General features: G+C 34.7%; 4 protein-coding genes across 4 annotated transcripts in view; 2 read left to right on the top strand and 2 right to left on the bottom strand.

Moving 5' to 3' along the window:
- The window catches only part of LOC111488654 (probable inactive purple acid phosphatase 29), a 421,893-nt gene that overhangs the window by 247,504 nt on the left and 156,302 nt on the right, over positions 1 to 18,087 (top strand). The gene's annotated exons all lie outside the window — the stretch shown is intronic.
- On the top strand, positions 1,954 to 4,390 carry LOC111488681 (E3 ubiquitin-protein ligase SINAT3-like). The gene is made up of 3 exons (XM_023136572.1): positions 1,954 to 2,523; positions 3,378 to 3,764; positions 3,838 to 4,390. Exons 1-3 carry the CDS (start codon positions 2,326 to 2,328, stop codon positions 4,165 to 4,167), a joined length of 915 nt encoding a protein of 304 aa, XP_022992340.1. The 5' UTR covers positions 1,954 to 2,325; the 3' UTR covers positions 4,168 to 4,390.
- LOC111488599 (phosphatidylinositol 4-kinase gamma 4-like) lies at positions 4,724 to 7,465 on the bottom strand. The gene is made up of 2 exons (XM_023136430.1): positions 5,432 to 7,465; positions 4,724 to 5,334 (listed from the first exon to the last, which is right to left on the bottom strand). Exons 1-2 carry the CDS (start codon positions 6,830 to 6,832, stop codon positions 4,945 to 4,947), a joined length of 1,791 nt encoding a protein of 596 aa, XP_022992198.1. The 5' UTR covers positions 6,833 to 7,465; the 3' UTR covers positions 4,724 to 4,944.
- On the bottom strand, positions 10,384 to 11,629 carry LOC111488691 (probable WRKY transcription factor 46). Its single transcript, XM_023136587.1, has 3 exons — positions 11,332 to 11,629; positions 11,126 to 11,254; positions 10,384 to 11,032 (listed from the first exon to the last, which is right to left on the bottom strand). The coding sequence occupies exons 1-3, from the start codon at positions 11,535 to 11,537 to the stop codon at positions 10,528 to 10,530; spliced, it is 840 nt and encodes a 279-aa protein (XP_022992355.1). The 5' UTR covers positions 11,538 to 11,629; the 3' UTR covers positions 10,384 to 10,527.

The raw sequence follows: 18,087 nt of genomic DNA, 5'->3' as shown, positions 1-18,087 counted from the left end.
TGTTAAATATCATAACTTAACCTACATAAATCTTATAGTTTTGGAGAGAAACCAAGGCTAAAACTCGAAATACTTATCTCTAGTTTTCTCTAAATGATCGATGGTTTTGGAAGATTCAAATACGAAGTTGAGTATCTAAAAATATATGAAATAGTTGGTAATTATAAAGAATGGAAGAAGGAAAGCATTACTTGTGAAGTGAGAAATTATGTAATTAACTTTGGGGTGAAGTAATACCTTGTCCCATTATTTTATTTTCTCTCTATAAATTCTTCTTCACTAAAATATATTCTTTTCTTTCTTACTTCTTTTTCCTTTACATAATCTAATACAAATATTCAAAAAAAAAAAAAAAAAAATTGTAGTTACGTGTGATGCTCCTAGTGCTATCTTGACTTACGTATGTGGCGTTTTACTCTGTTGGGGGTTTAAAGATCACTATTCGAGTATTGTCGTCTATCAAGACATGATTACCTTATTTTAGATTCCCAAGGCTATTCAAGTGAACATGACCATCAATATAGCATTATACAGTGCTTGCATATAGATCTCGTCCTTAAGACTCGCAATAAAGTGGTCTATCTTCATTTTCTCTAAATTGACCGGCACTAACACAAACCCTACCAATATATTGGGCACTAGGTCTTACTTTCGACCGTCTCCACGCCCTATTTCAGTTCAAGGAAAGCTACCTGTTTCTTGAGCCTAGCTACCACAGGGTAGTACTTCCTTATATAGGCATCCTTGAACTGGCACTACAACACTAGCTCTTTCTCAATATTGAGCATCGTCTAAGTCTAAGTGCTCTTCTACTAAAAGCCCACAAACAATAAACAAACAACAAAATCATCTACCATTGGGTTCGACAATTATTGGGAATGAATTAGAGACGAATATCTCACCTACCCCACCACTCCCGCACATAATTGAACTTGGATCACCACCCTCCATCCAAACCTATGTTTTGCCCACTCCCATTATTATTGCTTACATCAATTATTTGTACCCTAACAAAACTCACTATACCTTTTGTATACCTCATCTACCACTCTCACCTACTTTTTATTCCCAATTTTATTTCATTTTACTAAACATTAATTGATTTCATATGATAGTCTCATAAAATTCATAATTATATAATTATTTCGCCTAAAAAAAATGATAAAATGGTGCTTAAAAATTAAAGAAAATAGAAGAAATTGAGAGAATAAATAGAAGATGGAAATCTTACTATTATATAATTTTTGTAACAAATTAAAAGTCTAACAAAAATAATTAATTCAAATAAAACAATTTAAAAATGAAATTTATTCCAACTACAATCATTTGAGAGAGAAACTAAATATTGGTATTATTATTTGGTCAAATTCATGAAAATTACTCTATTTTATAATTTTTATTTTATTTTTATATTTTTAAATCGGACCAATAAAATGTTTGACATTTAGGGGCAGAGCTGTTTAGGTGTAAGGAATTTTGTTTTCGTTGACTAAATTAAGGTGGGGATAGATAATGTATTCATCATTGCAATTATTATTATTATTTTATTTTCAACCATTTTAGTCTTTTTATAACATTTATTTTTAATATTTTTAAATTAACGATTTAAATATGGATTTTCAATAAAATGGTAATGTTCATATAACTTAACCATGCCTATATTATCCAATCCAGACCACAAATGTTGGGTTGGGTTGGATTCAACAAAATTTGGCTAGATTTGTCGGTTGAAATTTTTTTAGTTGGATCAATCTGACCCGCCTAGAAATGGAGTTGCAACTTATATGTGCCCAACCCAACTTTTAATTGGAACGAATATTAAGAATATTTAAGGGTTGTGGTTAGTTATTTAGTTGATTATTGTGGATAGTTTTGGGTGATGGTTGGAAATGAAATAATAAAAAGTGAGAAGGAGAGGAAGAGGTGAGAAAGAAGGAAGGGAAGTTGGGTTGATTTATAATATCCCCAATAACCCCAATCCACATCCACATCTCTGTCTCATCAGAAAAATGGGAATGAAAAAGAAAAGGAAAAGCTTCCATTATTAACTAATCCCTCCTTCTAAATCCCACCTTAATTCTTCCTTCTCCCTGTTTCTGTAATCTCAGCCACCCAATTCATCTCTCTGTTCAACCATTTTCAATCCGCTCTTCTTCATTCATCTCTTCCCATTCTCCCATTCTCCCAATTCCCTTCTAAAATTTTCCCCCAATTCGGCCATTTTAATGGCGGAAACCTCTTCCCCATCAAAACCCATCAACCCATTTTGATTCTCCTTCGGTTCTTCTTGCAGATTTCATTGTTTTTCTTTGTTGTTGTGCCAAAATGGAGCTGGATGGCATCGAGGGCGTGCCATCCATGGATGTGATGGACGAGGAGGATAAGACCCTTCAACGTCACTGTCAGTTTCCTTCCATTTCTAAGCCTCGGATCAACAATAACGACAATCCCACCACCACAAGTGTTCACGAGCTTCTTGAATGTCCCGTCTGCACCAATTCTATGTATCCCCCAATTCATCAGGTTCCTTCCATGCCCCCCTTTTCCCCCTTTTCTTGCATCACTGGTTTCTGATCTGTTTGATTCATTCTGAAATTTTGGGTTTGTTGGTTTAGATTCTTAACATTGATCTTCTGTTCAATGGGGCCATTCCTTTTGTCGATCCATCGGTTCTTGTAATGTTTTCTTTATTTTTTTCTATTGTTATTGTTATTCTTTTGCCTTTCGTTTGTCAGTCTGCAATGTGTCAAAATTGTTACCTAAGGCCCTGCGGTTCCATATACTCATAACCAAAAATGAAAAGCCATTATGTTGTTATCATTTGTTGTTCTTTAGTCAACTCCGTTCAGAAACTGAAATCAATTGTGCCCTTTTTGGGGTTTGTTTAATGAGTACAAGGAGGAGGAATACAGAAACTCTATCTCATATTATAGGCTAAATATCATCAATTGGGGAAGTGGGAATCCTCACAACTATCCTAGCTGCAGGATCGGCCTTGCATTTGACAGGAATTTACTTCATTTTTATGTTCCTACCCCGTTCATAGGCGCTTTGTAATAGCTCAAGCCCACCGCTAGCAAGTATTGCCCTCTTTGGACTTTTCTTCAAGATTTTTCAAAACATGTCGGCTGAGAAGAGGTCTTATAAAGAGTATTTTGTTCTCCTAGCCAACCAACGTGGCTAAAAATATGAATACTGAGATCATCTCTTTCTCTATTTCATATGAGATTGAATATTGTGGAGGGTTTTTGTTAGTAATCCAATGGTCAGAGCATCTCTTTTGCTGACAACAGACTGTTTCTTAAGTGAGTTTTAAAGGCTGAAGTAGTTAGGATGTGCATTGGACAATGTATGTTGAATTCAATTTTATTGTGCAGTGCCCCAATGGTCATACCCTCTGTTCTTCATGTAAAACAAGGGTAGACAACCGTTGTCCGACATGCAGACAAGAGCTCGGCGATATCAGGTGTCTAGCATTAGAGAAAATAGCCGAATCGCTTAAACTGGCTTGTAAATTCTGCACGTTCGGGTGCCCGGAGATATTGCCATACTACAGCAAACTCAAACACGAGTCTGCCTGTTACTTTAGACCATATACCTGCCCTTATGCTGGATCAGACTGTCCAGTTGATGGGGATATTCCTTTCCTTGTTTCTCATCTTCGTGATGATCACAAAGTCGACATGCATTCTGGATGCACGTTTAATCATCGTTATGTAAAGGCTAATCCATGCGAAGTCGAAAATGCTACATGGATGCTAACTGTGAGTATCTGTTGTTTTGATTCAGCTCAGTTATTTTACAACTATCTGATGCTCTTATTTTTGGTTTGCTCAGGTGTTTCACTGTTTTGGGCAGTATTTCTGTCTTCATTTTGAAGCCTTTCAGCTGGGTATGGCACCGGTTTACATGGCGTTTCTCCGATTCATGGGGGACGAAACGGATGCTCGAAACTACAGTTACAGCCTTGAGGTGGGTGGAAATGGGAGGAAGCTGATATGGGAGGGCAACCCTCGAAGCATTCGGGACAACCACAAGAAAGTTCGAGACAGCCACGATGGCCTCATTATACAACGAAACATGGCGCTCTTCTTTTCGGGTGGAGAAAGGAAAGAGCTGAAGCTGCGGATCACAGGACGGATTTGGAAAGAACAAAATAAACAGTAACATTGTTGGAGGTTCTAACTCTATGATGTATGTGACTGTTATGCATAACATTTTCTCTTCAACTTTATCCAATCTTGAATCATCAGCTCCTCAGCAGCTCATAATCACTTTTCAAACCAATCTCCAATGCCAACTTCTTTGTAATTCAGATTAGCTTTTACAATGTCAAACTTTGAGGCTTATTTTGGAAACCCTTTTCAGCACAATTTAGTTACTTACATCATTTGGTCTCTTTTTTCAATGAAACTTTAGCTAAAACGTATAAGCCTCGACATCATCTAAACGTTCAAGTAGCCATAATATGCTCTACACTAACCTGTCCAACCAACCTCCCGGGTGAAACGTGCATTTCAAGCAGCAAACGAAGCATGCCCAGAAGTAAACGAAGCCTAAAAGCCATTGGAAGGGGATTTGGCTTTGCAAACATAATTGAACCATATTTATTATCAACCTGGACTGTTGATTATAATATCATCAACATATTCAAGGAAAGATTTAAAAAAATGATAAAATATTTATTAAAATTCCAAAGGTAAACGGCCTTGGAGGGTAAATTCAAGCATAAGCAACAGATATACCAAAGAATTGTCATTGACAAATCCGCTGACGATACTTGTTAGCGGCTATAACGAAGAACAAAAGAGCAGAACAGAAATAGTCCCGTCGTTCCTACATGATATCAATATGTCGTATGTGCATATTACCCACATATTTAATTACACCTATTATTATTATTATTATTATTATTAATTACTAAATCATCTTAGCTTTTCCCCATCAGGACAATGAAGCAGCAGCAATCTGATCCAGGCGGAGGTCCATTATTTCATATACACTTTCAAGGAACGTTGCTTCACTTGTACCAGGAAGCATACAATCCATCGCTTCTTCCACGCACTCTTCGATCACTGATTTCTTGGTCAACGTTTCTCTGCACATTATGCTACCGATGTCGAATGGTGTGAGCCCTCTCTTCGCCCCTTTCTTCAAAAGCATCGTTGAAATGCACAGTGTACGAGCACATTCAAGAGGCAGCTCCCATCCATGGAACTTGAGAACCGCGATATCTTCCTCTGCATTGAGTGAATTTATGTACTCTAATGTCTCAGCATCATACGGTTGCTTGGCTTGTGTCCAATACAGCCAGTCAAATGTACAATCTTCAAACTGAAACAACAAAGAATATGGACACGGGATAAGTTTCGTTTCGCATTACCACGACCAATATGAGATTATAGTACTGCTAAAAGTAAAGAAAACTTACACTTGTTGGCAAGCAGTATCCATGGTCGATTGGAATAAGCACAGTTTGACCATCTTCTTTTCTTCCCAATAGAATATTTCCAGCATGTCTATCTGCATTTGCCAATCTGATATCCAAAACAGAGATTTTGTGCACCTCCTTAGTAGGGAAAGCCGCAGCACCAAAATCCTCGCAGCTGCCATTATTTTCCATGAACATCTGCAAGGAACCGATTTTAACTGATTTATCGGTCGGATGGTTGAACCCGTCGTGTAAACACCTGACCAATACTGTAGGAGGAACACCAGCAAAGCCAATATTGTCACCAAACATCGAACGGTGTCCACTTATTGGATGATCTAAAAGGTAAGCTGCAACTTCTCTAAACGCACCTTCTCCAACTCTGGTTCCTTTCTTTAACCCTTCACCGTCTAGTGACAATGGAAGCCCCCGTGGATTGTTCAATGCCATTGGTTCCTCATCAATTGGCTTAAAAACAGACACATACTTCTTTCCTGATGAGTCTAACATAAGATATGCTCCCCCGGTTCCCTCCAAAGATCTAACTGGAAAATGTCCACGGTCTAAGCCATCTAAAGTAGAGTTCACCAAATCCCAAATGGGTATTGGTAATTCAATCTTGGGGTTAATGACAATCGGCTCCATAAAACTACCTCCATTAGGATATGGCCTTGGTGCAATCTCTTTATCATATTCATACTCTGTCCTATAACTTCCCTTATCCTCATTGTATTCCTTCTGATTGTTTTCCCTACACAACTCAGATTTACATTGTTCTTTGAAACTTGATGCCACAATAGAGAGCTCAAAGTTTTTATCAACGGGTTTGCCCCGAACTTTTGCCGATTTCCGAACAAACAAATATATGACTGCATCCTTTCTATTGCAAATATCGTCCACAAGGCTATGATCTTCTAGCGGCCTTCCCTCACACACAACTTCCTGCTCATCAACGTCCACAAACTCCTTTACCTTCTTTGCAATCTTCTCTTTTACATATGCAACATCCCTATCCCGCTCCACATGGAAGGTAAACTCTTTCCCACAATAAGTCTTGACATTAATGACCTGAAGATCTGAGAGCCTAAGCACCAAATGAAACACATTTCCATCAGTAACACCATAATCTCGAACCAACGAATTGTTTCGAGCCAATTCTCGACCTCCACAAACTAACCTCTGTTTCTTAACCACAAATCCTTTGCAGGATTGGATCCTTAACTTCACAGATTCAATAGATTCGGATGCAAAGATGGGCATAGGAATCGTGGAGCCCGAAACAGAAACATATATCCAAATGGATTCATTAGATTCCAAAGCAGATTGAGTAATTAGGCCATTAGGGGAAAGTAAGTGCTCATTGTGAACTGGACAAAGAGCAGCAACACCCGTAGACGACATTTTGAAAAAATGAAGTAAAACCACAAACAGCCGAAATTGGGGCTTCAGTATTCAAAGAACAAGCGATGAGATCAAGAAATCACAACAACACAGCCATAGCTCTAGATCCAGCGACCATCTCAAGCAGAGAAAGATGATCAAAGAACTAACTTAACCCCCAAGAGAAAAAGAATAGAAACAATAATAAGAAACGAAAAAAGAAAAGTCGAAGGCTAGTGATCCATTTCCATCTAAAACGGATCAAGAAATATAAAATTACCGATCAACTATAGAAGGCAACGGAAAGTAAACTCCACACGAACCCTGAGAGAGGCTTCGGGGAAGTGTCTCCTTGCTGACAACAACAAATCAGGGGGGTAGATCCGAGGAGGAGGAGGAGGAGGAGGAGGAGGAAAAAGAAACCTAGAGGATTAAGAAGGGAAAGCAAAAAGGGGATGGATTCTCACCGAACAGGAAGAATCAAAGAGAAAACGGAGGAGTTGGAGCTTAAATTTCAGGTTGGAAAGAGAGAAAATCGCGATAATTTCTGGTAACGGAGATTGATAGAGGAAGGAAGTGGTGCAGAAAAATTAGGGATTGGGTGAAGAGTGAGGGGGAAGAACAGGACAGAAGGCCAACCATCAAGAAGACGCGTGTAGACATCCGAGCTTTATACGCAGCGAGTCCGAATATTTGACTTTTTGACTTTTCAAATTTGTTTTGTTTTTTATTTAACTTTTATTAAAAAAAAAAATCCCCATTTTCCTATTGGTCCGCTGCGTTGTTCCCTCTCCATTCTTTGGCTGCTTTCTTAATTGTTGTCCAAGTCACCATCCTCTCTCTTTCCTTTATTATTTCCCCTTTTTACTTTTTTTTAAGAATATTATATTCAAATGGAAAATATATTTTCCAAAAGTCCTTTTTTTTTAAATAATTCAAAACTTAAATTCGTGTTTTGAATTTAAGTCATTCATAATTTTTTTTTAACTAATTCATTTTATTATTTTTTACTTTCCCCGTCTATTCTTGTATTTTCTTTATTTTTTGAATAACCCATTCATCCCGAACCCAACATCTTCAATTGCCTTCAGTTTCATGGCAATTTTGATTAGGATGATGCAGATCTAAACTTTTAATATCTTTTATCTAACATTATATTGCATACTTGTTTCTGAACTTTTAATATATTTATGATCTTCCTGCATAAATCAATTCATTCATCCAATCTAACTGGTAGGCGCTCCAACAATAAGCTCAAATATAGTTTCGTGTGTCAACTTGGTGCTCCTAAATTTATTTTAGTCAAATGTTTCTAGATTCAGCTTCATCTTCTTCCTATGATTCAGTTTCCATATCATATTTCTATGTATTTAGAAAATTGAACTTAGAATTGAGTCGTGAATGGCCCAAATATATTAATAAAATATGAATTACAAAAAAATTTAAAATAATAATGAGGTTATTTTAATTAATTTTGAAACCTCCACCAATTTAGAAAAAGTGGGTTCTTAGATTTAAAGTTTTGAAAATGAAATATTCCCGTTTGTATGTATCCGTTGATGTCAGAGCAGAGCAGAAGCAGCATTTCCCATTTGATTCCACGAAGCTTCACCAAATCATTGTTTTTCAAATAATACTAATTAATTATCAAAATTAATTTTATTATAATTATTTCTTCTAACTTATTTTAATATTTGATTCCCAAAATAAAAAGATTATGGTGTTTTTAATGCTAAATTAATAAAAATACGTCCGTCTTTAAATTTAAAAAATATAAAAAAAATAAATTTTCAAGATTATTAAGTTGAAGGCCCAAGCCCATTATGCTCGTTGTTTTTTTATTGCTCATTTGTATTATGGGCCTTATATTTGTTTAGTCTTGTATTTTATTATTATTTTTTTTTTTACTTCCAAAAATTTTATTAAATTGCTTCATTTTAGATAAAAAATTTCATTTATTTTATAAAATTAAATTATTAAAATTATATTTTGAGTAATATGATTTTAATTTTTTAGCTTTTGAGTTACTTACCGATCAATTAAACTTTTAATGGTAAATAGATAGTATAATTTGAAGAATTAATTATTGCCCAATATTATTAATTTTAAGTTTAAAAAAAAAAAAAAAAAACAGGGGTAAGAAAATCTATCTATGAGACATAGTACTCTGCACCCCATTCATCCTTCATCTTCTTTTTTGGAGCTTTCTATATTGCTTTCGACAAACTTTTTTCTGGATCAACAATCTCTAGACATGTGAGCCTTCTTCCCACAATTGTAGTAAATATTTTCAAATCTCTTCCTTTGAGAACTCTTGTTGTCGTTCTTCTGAGCTCTCCCTGATGGTGTAGTTCCTTAGTGACTTCAATATTATCTTAGGGATAGATTGGCTAGGGGAGAACCATGCGCCCAGTAAATTGTAATGCATGCATAGTGAACTTCAGACTCCTGTCAGGGGAGAGCTTCTTATGCAATACTGCTTGATTATCACAATACAACAATACTAGTTTGGACAACGGAACTTTCAAGTCTTGAAAAATGTATCTCAGCCAAGTTAACTCTAAACAAGTATTTGTCATAACTCAATACTCTACTTCTACTAATGATCTGGACACATTGGTTTGTTTTTTAGACTTCCAAGAAATAATTGAATTCCCCAAGAAGATGCAAAACCCAGAAATAGACCGTTTAGTAGTTCGACAACCACCCTAGTTAGAATCGTAATATGATTGTAATCTTAAGTTGTTTTCAGATGGTAGTAGAAGTCCTTGAATAGGAGTACCTTTGATGTATCTCAGAACTTGAAGAGTTGCCTCCCAATGTGGTTTTCTAGCTTCATGCATAAATTGACTAAGCATACGAACTCAATAAACTGTCAGGTCTATTAATAGTTAATTCAAATTTCTCTCTTCTTTTAACGTTTTAGATTTTGCTCCATAGGAAATTTTTCTAGACGTGCTCCCGTAAGACTTCGTGTCTTAGAGAATGCCTAAATCACACTTCATTTAAGACATAAAAATTTCTTTTCTAGATTAGGAAATATTTCAAATTCCCTAAATTTTTTATAAGGAATTTCTTTGAGATTTTTGTCTGTCAACATAATATCATCAAATAAAAGCGGTAGTGGAAGAAGTACCTTTACTTTTAGTAAATAAAGAGTAATTTGCTTTTGACTAAGTGTAGCCTGCATTTTGTATAATGGTAGGGAATATGAAGAACCAATTGCTAGAAGGCTATTTTAACCCATAGAGAGATTTATGTAGTCGACACACTGTATTCTCCCCCTATTAGCGAAGATCGGGTGGAAAAGACATGTAGACTTCCTCGTCTAGATTACTATGGAGAAAGACATTTTAAACATACAATTGATGAGTGAATCATCAGAGTTGTATTTAATCTTGTATATCCAACGACAGCCAATAACTTTATGGCCAGGTTGTAGAGAAAGGAGAGACCAAATATGATTATTTTCCAAAGCTGCAATTTCAGCATTCATAGCCTGCTGCCGCAATGGGTCGCCAACTGCCTCATCAAAGGTTTTAGGCTTTGTTTGGGCGGTAATAAGAGCAAGAAAATCCATTCCTCTTCTTCTAAACTTTATTGAAATTCACAAGTGCTAAGAAACTTACAATATTCCTATTTTCTCCTACGGACTACTAATTCACAATCTTTTCTTTCCCTCTTGTTTGTTTGGGAGGTGAGAAAACAACACAATTTCAACAAAACTCCAGATTATCAAAACTACAATACTCCTCCAACTCTTCAATGCAAATATTAGTCACTGAATTCGGAATCGACACGACCCCGGTTTCAAAATCACAACACAATCCAAACAACTCACTTTCTCTAAAGGGGCTTTGATCATCATCTTGAACTTCAGATTCAAACAACGATGATGGAGGACATAAAGGACGAAAGAGACCATTGTCGATATCGATATCGTCGAACGTCTCGGATTTGACATGAATGGCTGCTACTTCTGGGCTGAAGGATTGGCATGAAGGCTCATCATCATCTGGCCTTTGTTCTTGTTTTGGTGGCATTGGGTGTTGCAATGAAGGCTTTTGGCCTTGTTGTTGTGTGTTTGAATGGAGAGGTCTGTTGCAAGTGTGTGTTCCTTTGTAGGTCACCTCGTAAATTGTTGGATCATTGTCTGATTTTTGAACTTGTTTTGTTGCTTTACATCCCAAGGTAAAGCGATGTGAGCATCTAAAATAGCCTCTGCATAATAACCAATACACAACAAAATGTCAATTTTCCAAACAGGCACCAAACGAAGCAAAGAAGAAGATTAGAAGTTTAGGAGGTAAGAACCTGGGGAATTTGGATCCAAGAATGTCCTTCTGCCCATACTTTCTCCAGCTAAACCCATCATGAAGAGGGCCTTCCACGGCAGAGGCAGAAGCAACCTTAACCTGCTCACTCCATTTGGGCATTACCTTTCTGCAAAACCCAATAAGATTTTGGAACCAACAACAACAACAACGACGACGACGAGCAGTGGGAAACACAGGAATTACCTCTTCCTGGCGATGTGTCTGTCCTTCACAGGCGCATTGGTCGGAACAGGGAGGGCGAGAGAGAAAAGGGCGTTGTCGTAGGAACGAAGAATCTGATCGATGAGGAGAATGGCATGGGAGGAAGAAGAAGGATGGAGATGGGTTCGGAGTTGGTTAGCGAGGTGTTTGCCTTGGCTGAGCTCTTGGATTAGAGCCATAAGTTCCATGGTGGAACCTCGAAATCAATGAAATGGAGGTGGGAGAAGGGAAGGGAAGGGGGGATTTTATTATAAAGGAAGGGGAGAAACTGAAACTTGATGATGGGGATTGAAGAAATTGGGAGGAAAGGACAAGGAAAAGAGTTTGTAATAAATTGAATTGAATTGAATTGTGTTTGGGGATTGGAAAGGGTCCAACTTTATATTGACTGCTTCTTCATATGAATCAACAAAATCAAATAATTTCACCTTCTTATCTTTGTTTTTGTAGCAACGCGGAAGAGAGTGAGAAGATTCCTAACATTTTTCTTCACAAATTTGACAACCCCCTTATTATTATTTTTATAACTAACCGGGGACTCTTCTGGGGTTGATCACCTGTTGCATACCATTATTCATCAATGTTCTAAAACATGACGTAGATCGACTCACTCCGTGAAGAAACAATATTAGCATCTGAAGTTCCCAAATCACTTAACATACAAAATGATCTTTTTCAAGTAATAAACTAAAATATTTACTCTATAAGGTTGAGTGTCTTATACTAATAACACTTTATACGATTGCTCCACGTGGGATGGACGTAATCAAAATTTGATGTTTTGAGGTGATAGATTAGAAAAATCATGACCGTTTACATCATCCGATGTCCCACGTCGGATTTGTGGTATGTTCACTTGTCCAAAGCTGAATGATCTAAGGGGTTGAGGACACCCCAATAATGTTGGTTTGATATTTCTTTACGACAAATCCACGTCTGCACAGTTTAGTTCACAAAAAATACAATTAATTTATTTCAAGTTGTCTGATACCTGCCCTTTGTCCACCGCTGGTCCCTCACACACTTATTATAGGCCACCATGACCATCGAGTAATTAATTATAAAAGTACTTTTTATTTTTTATTTTTTTATGCGAGTTATAAAATATAAGTAAAGTATCTTTCCATTACAAGAAAATATATATATATATTTAACTCTCATTCTATGATATTTTAGTAATTAGAAAATAAAATTATACTATTATTGTGCTATTCCTTCAAAATAAATAAATTATTAAATTAATAAAAATATCTCTTTTCAACTTTCCATTTTTTTAAAATTTTTTAATTTCTTTTAAAAACTTCAAAAACATTTTAAACTTTTTTAAATGTTTAAAGATCATATATTGATTTTTTTTTTTAATTTAAAGATTAAGGGAGTTAATACTCGGTTTTAAAATTTCATAAATATTTTTTTAAAACAAGATAGGTTTAAATTTTTTAACACTATTGAAAGTTCAGGAGTCCTCTTGACATGGAAATAAATCAAATTTTTAAAATTTTTAAAAGTAATTTTGAGATAAAAGTAGATTTTTATTAATTTAGGGATTTAAGAAATGAGAAAGAAAGAAATAAATAAAAGCAAATGTGGTGGAATTGTGGTTTTATGCATTCATAGAAATAAATATGGTACACCAGTTCTATGATATGTTAGTTTGTAGATTAGATGGAGAAGGTTTGACTAGTCCAACCAAATATCAAATTCCTTTAATTGTAACCTAATATATTCATTATAAACAAACTTCAGACTTGGATAAATTTCAATGAGTGATTAATGAATTATTTAGATTTATTTTATATTCAAACGCTAATATTTTTTTTATAGTTTCAGAGTTCAAATTAAACATTTAAATTAAATTATTAACATATGTTCATAAATTTAGTAAATTTTTAAAAGTTGATTTTTTAATTTTCTTAACTGGTTTAATTGAAAAATTAATAAATTAGTGCAAATAAAATAATAATTTTAATTGGATAAGATGAAAAAGAATTAAAAAAAAAGAAAATAAAAATTTAGAAGTTTGAAAAGGGAAGAATGCATTAATTGAAAAAAGAAAAAAGAAAAAGAAAAAGTGTGAATTTTCGTAAATGCTACGGCAAAACAAAACAAAAGAAAACAAGTTTCTAAGAAATTTCGTGTGAAATGTTTGAGAAACTTTTGTTTGGTTCAATTCGCCCACAAAACACGCTCGCCTCACAAACCCCTTCACACTGTGACTTTAAATTTGTCGCTACTAACTCATCTCTAATACGGAACTATAGCTCTTAAAATGAACATCAATTATAACATCATTTACCCATGTTGAAAGATGGAAGAATGTACTGAACCTTCGTTACGTTCTTAATGTAGGCTCCTCAAGACTTCCTTCAGGGTATGCTCCGTGCTAGCAATAATCATGAGGGTGTTGTTTTTGCACCTTTACTTGTTGATAGGTCAAGCATCGGCAGACATATTCTACTATATTTCGTGACATCCCTTGTGACCAATAGTGAAACTTCTAGTCTGAGTGCATCTTCGTGTTCACTGGGTGGGTGGAAGATATAAGGAGAGTCATGGGCTTTAGTTAGTAACCTCTTCAAGATCTCCTCATTCTTTGGAATGCACAAACAACCTTGCCATAAAAAACTTTCATCTTATGAGATCGAAAAACCATTTGGTCCGTCAGGTTTGTGGTGTTCATATCTTGGAGACGCCGGTATGAAATGTCAATAATATCTTGCCAACCCTAGGAAGCTGTTTACTATCGTGGCTGAGGTTAAACGAGGCCCTTTCATAATTGTTTCTACTTTGAACAAGTCCACTTAAATGTTTTCTCTTAACGCCATGTGCCCAAGAAAAATTACCTTAAAATTTACCCTTTGAGAATTCAAACATATAACTTGGCTGCTCTCGGAGCTGTTAAGACTTTTCATAGGCGAGTCTCATGCTCTACGTCCGTCTTGGAGCATACTAGTATATCGTTAATAAAGATAATTATGAATGTGTTGAGAAAGTCCTTAAATATTCAATTGATTAGCTCTACGAAGGTTGATAAGCCAACCCTAATCCTAAGCCCAACTATCCAAACTTTTGTTGAAACAAGAATCCTTGAATCAAGTAATTAATACTTCTTTATACAAAATTCGGATCAACCAACAAATAAGGCTAGAATTAGATTACCTCTTACGATCGAAGATCTAGAACCAAGATTTGCAAATCTTGTTCTAAATTGAGTCACTCCACAATCGAACTTGATCAATGTTTGATTGAATGGCTCGGATGCAATTCTACCACAAGAATTGCTTGAAACTTAGAAATGGAAAAATTGATGCTCGGAAACGTCTCAATTTGAGATCTGAATTACATTCATCTACCAATTTGATTTTTACCTAATATATTGTGGGTACTTATAGTCTCCCGACAAAAGACGTTTGTGCCGCGATTTATTCCCGATCCCCTTTCATCTCCTCAAAAAGACGAAATCAAATTGACTATTTTACCGTTACATATTTTATGAAATTAAAAATAATACCTTCCAACGAATTGAGTGACTAACTGGACAGGTTTGAAGTCAATTAAACTCTCCTTGCCCTCCTTTTGCAATGTTTTGATCAAATTTGTCTGCTCCACTCATAAAAATATTAGAGAAATTTTGTTTCTCACTTCTCTCCTTCACCTCCTTTCCTTTTCGTCACTTAGTGTCTGCTTCACTCACAAAAATATTAGAAGGAATAGGAAGCAAATAAAGTGTATTAAAACCATAAACTACTTCCTTAAAGAATAAGTCAGCAGCATGCTTTGCATCATCCATTTTGTTGTCGACAATCAAATGAGTCATTTTAATAAATCTATCTACCAGAAAAAAAAAATTCAATGTTTACCATTTTTTTAGTGTGCAGTAAACCAAGAACAAATTTCATGGATATATTAGTCCAAGGTTTGTTAGGTACATTCAAAGGAGTATACAATCCGTTTGGTTGTGATCTAGATTGAGTTTCTTTGCATTTAAAACATTGGCTACAAGACTTATGAATATCTTGCTTCATCTTCAGCCAAAAGAAGTGTTTATGCAACATCTTATAAACTTTATTAATCCTAAGAAGTCTCAGTAAGGCACCACCATGTGCTTCTCTCGCAAACAAATCTTTTATAGAGCATTTAGAATACAAAACATACTTTTCTTAATTAAAGATTTATGAAACACATAATAATCATCCACAACTTTTTTTTTTTGCAAGACAAGATGCCTAAATAGTTCTGAAGTCTTGGTCATCTCTATATAATTCTATAATATGTTCAAATCCAAGAATTTTTTAGAGAAGTAAAGAAATTGTATATTTTAAGATAACACATCAGCTACCCTATTATCTTTATCTTGCTTATATTTGATGACATACGAAAATGTTTCAATAAATTTCACCCACCTTGCATGTCTACGGTTCAGTTTGCTTTGACCCTTCAGATACTTTCAGCTTTCATGATCAAAGTGGATCACAAATTCTCTAGGTCATAAGTAGAATTGTCACCTTGCAATATATGAACTAAAACAAACAATTTTTTTATCATAGGTAGGATAGTTCAATGATGTCTCATTTAGTTTTTCACAAAAATACATTAAGGGCTTTCCATCTTGAATTAAGAGCAAGTATGCCCAAACCACATGCATCACATTCAATTTCAAAAATTTTATCAAAGTTATGCAAAACAAATAAGGGTGCATTGATTAATTTGTTCCTCCAAAAATTGAATGCCTTATCTCGCATTTCTCCCATTTAAAAATAACATTATCTTTCAGTAAGTCATTCAATGGTGCAGTTATGGTACTAAAATCCTTTATAAATCTCTTATAGAAGCTAGCTAACCCATAAAAACTCGTAACTTTACTAGCACTTTTTGGTGTTGACAAATCCTTAATGACTTTAACTTTTTCTGCATCTACTTCTACTCCCTTTGTTTTTACCAATTATAAAGTAAAGAAAGTGAACTTTTCTCATACAAAAACAACCTTATTAAAATTAAAATTAAAATTTTCTTTTCGATGTGTAATCAAAACTAACTTAACATGCTCCACATGCATAAGCAAAATCTTCAAATAAATTATAATATCATCAATATAAACAACAACATGCTTTCTCATATATTTTCTCAAAACATTATATATTAAGTGCATAGGTGTAGTAGGAACATTCGTTAATTCAAAAGGCATAACAAGCCATTCAAACAATCTAAACTTAATTTTGAAAGTTATTTTTCATTCATCTCCTACATGCATTCTAATTTGATGATATCCAGATTTCAAAATAATCTTTATAAATAGACATGAATCATGCAATAAATCAAGCATATCGTCTAGCTTAAGAATAGGATGTCGATACTTTACAGTAATTTTGTTGATGACTCTATTATCCATGTCCATGTGCCAAGTTTCATCTTTCTTTGGCACCAACAAGTTTCGTATAGAACATGAACTCAAACTTTCTCATATATAGCCATTCTCCATGAGCTCCTCCACTTACCTTTGAATTTCTTTAGTCTAAGTTGGATTGACTCTATAAACTTGCTTATTAGGAATGACAGAACCCGGAATGAAGTCTACTTGATGTTCAGTACCTCTAATGGGAGGTAGTTCTTTAGGTACTTCATCTTGAAATATGTCTTCAAATTCCTGTAAAAGAGATTAAATCACACTAGGCAAAGACAAATTGTTATCACTAGAGACTAAATATCCTTCCTTGTACATAAGTACAAAGATTGATTTTTGTGAAACCTCTTTACCTCTCCAACTCTAGCCAAACACCTCTCTTTCTTTCTTCAACTTCATCTCTTTTTATTCTTCTTTTCACTCTTTTTTTCTGTTCGAGTTTTCTCTATTTTTTTTTTGCTCAACTCTTGTTTTTCTTTCAATTATTTTTCTTCAAACTTTTTCTTTTTTTCCTCCAATTTTAATTGATCAGCAAATATATTTGCAGAACTCAAAGGTACAAGAGTGGTTTTTATACCATATTTTACAAAAGAATACCTATTCAAATAACCATCATACATAACCCTCTTGTCAAATTTCCATGGTCGGCCATGTCTCTAACATGCATTGGTAACACATCACAAAAAACTTCATCTTTATATTTTCCCAAAGTAAAAGATATTAAAGTTTGGGAAACTACCTTTATTGTTCCACTATCATTGAGCTATTGGAGCTTGTAAGGTTTAGGATGATCTTGAGTTTTAAGAAGTCTTCCGGTAACAAGTACCAAATGACTCCCATCTTCCAGTTCCTCCTCATTCTCCTGGATTTCTTCTTCAACTAGCTCATCCTGGTCACTATTCTCACTATCTGTGACCACTTGTCCATTCTTGATGATCATGACTCTCTTGTTAGGACAATCACGACTAAGATGACCAATTCCTTTACATTTTCAATATTTGATATCTCTATTTCTTTCTCGAATCTCCTTATATTCCTCCGCTTTCTCTTTACCCTTGGAGGTCTCAGCTTTGTTCTTTTTGTCAAGATCATACTTGCCTTCAACTTTGAAATCTATATTTTCAATATTTGCATTCTTTTTCCAAGTGTTGAAAGTAGTAGACTTTGAAATAGCATACCTCTTGGAGTTCTCCCGTAATGATCTAAAATAAATAAATAAATGTTTATATGTGTTGTATTGATATTTAATAGTAATAATAAATATTATTGTTATAATAATTATGAAACTAAAAAAAAAAAAAAAAAAAAAAAAAAAAAAAAAAAAAAAAAAAAAAAAA

The sequence above is a fragment of the Cucurbita maxima genome, unplaced genomic scaffold (genome assembly GCF_002738345.1).
Source record: "Cucurbita maxima cultivar Rimu unplaced genomic scaffold, Cmax_1.0 Cma_Scf00013, whole genome shotgun sequence".
NCBI classification, from domain to species: Eukaryota; Viridiplantae; Streptophyta; class Magnoliopsida; order Cucurbitales; family Cucurbitaceae; genus Cucurbita; species Cucurbita maxima.
This window is presented reverse-complemented; position numbering and strand designations above follow the sequence as displayed.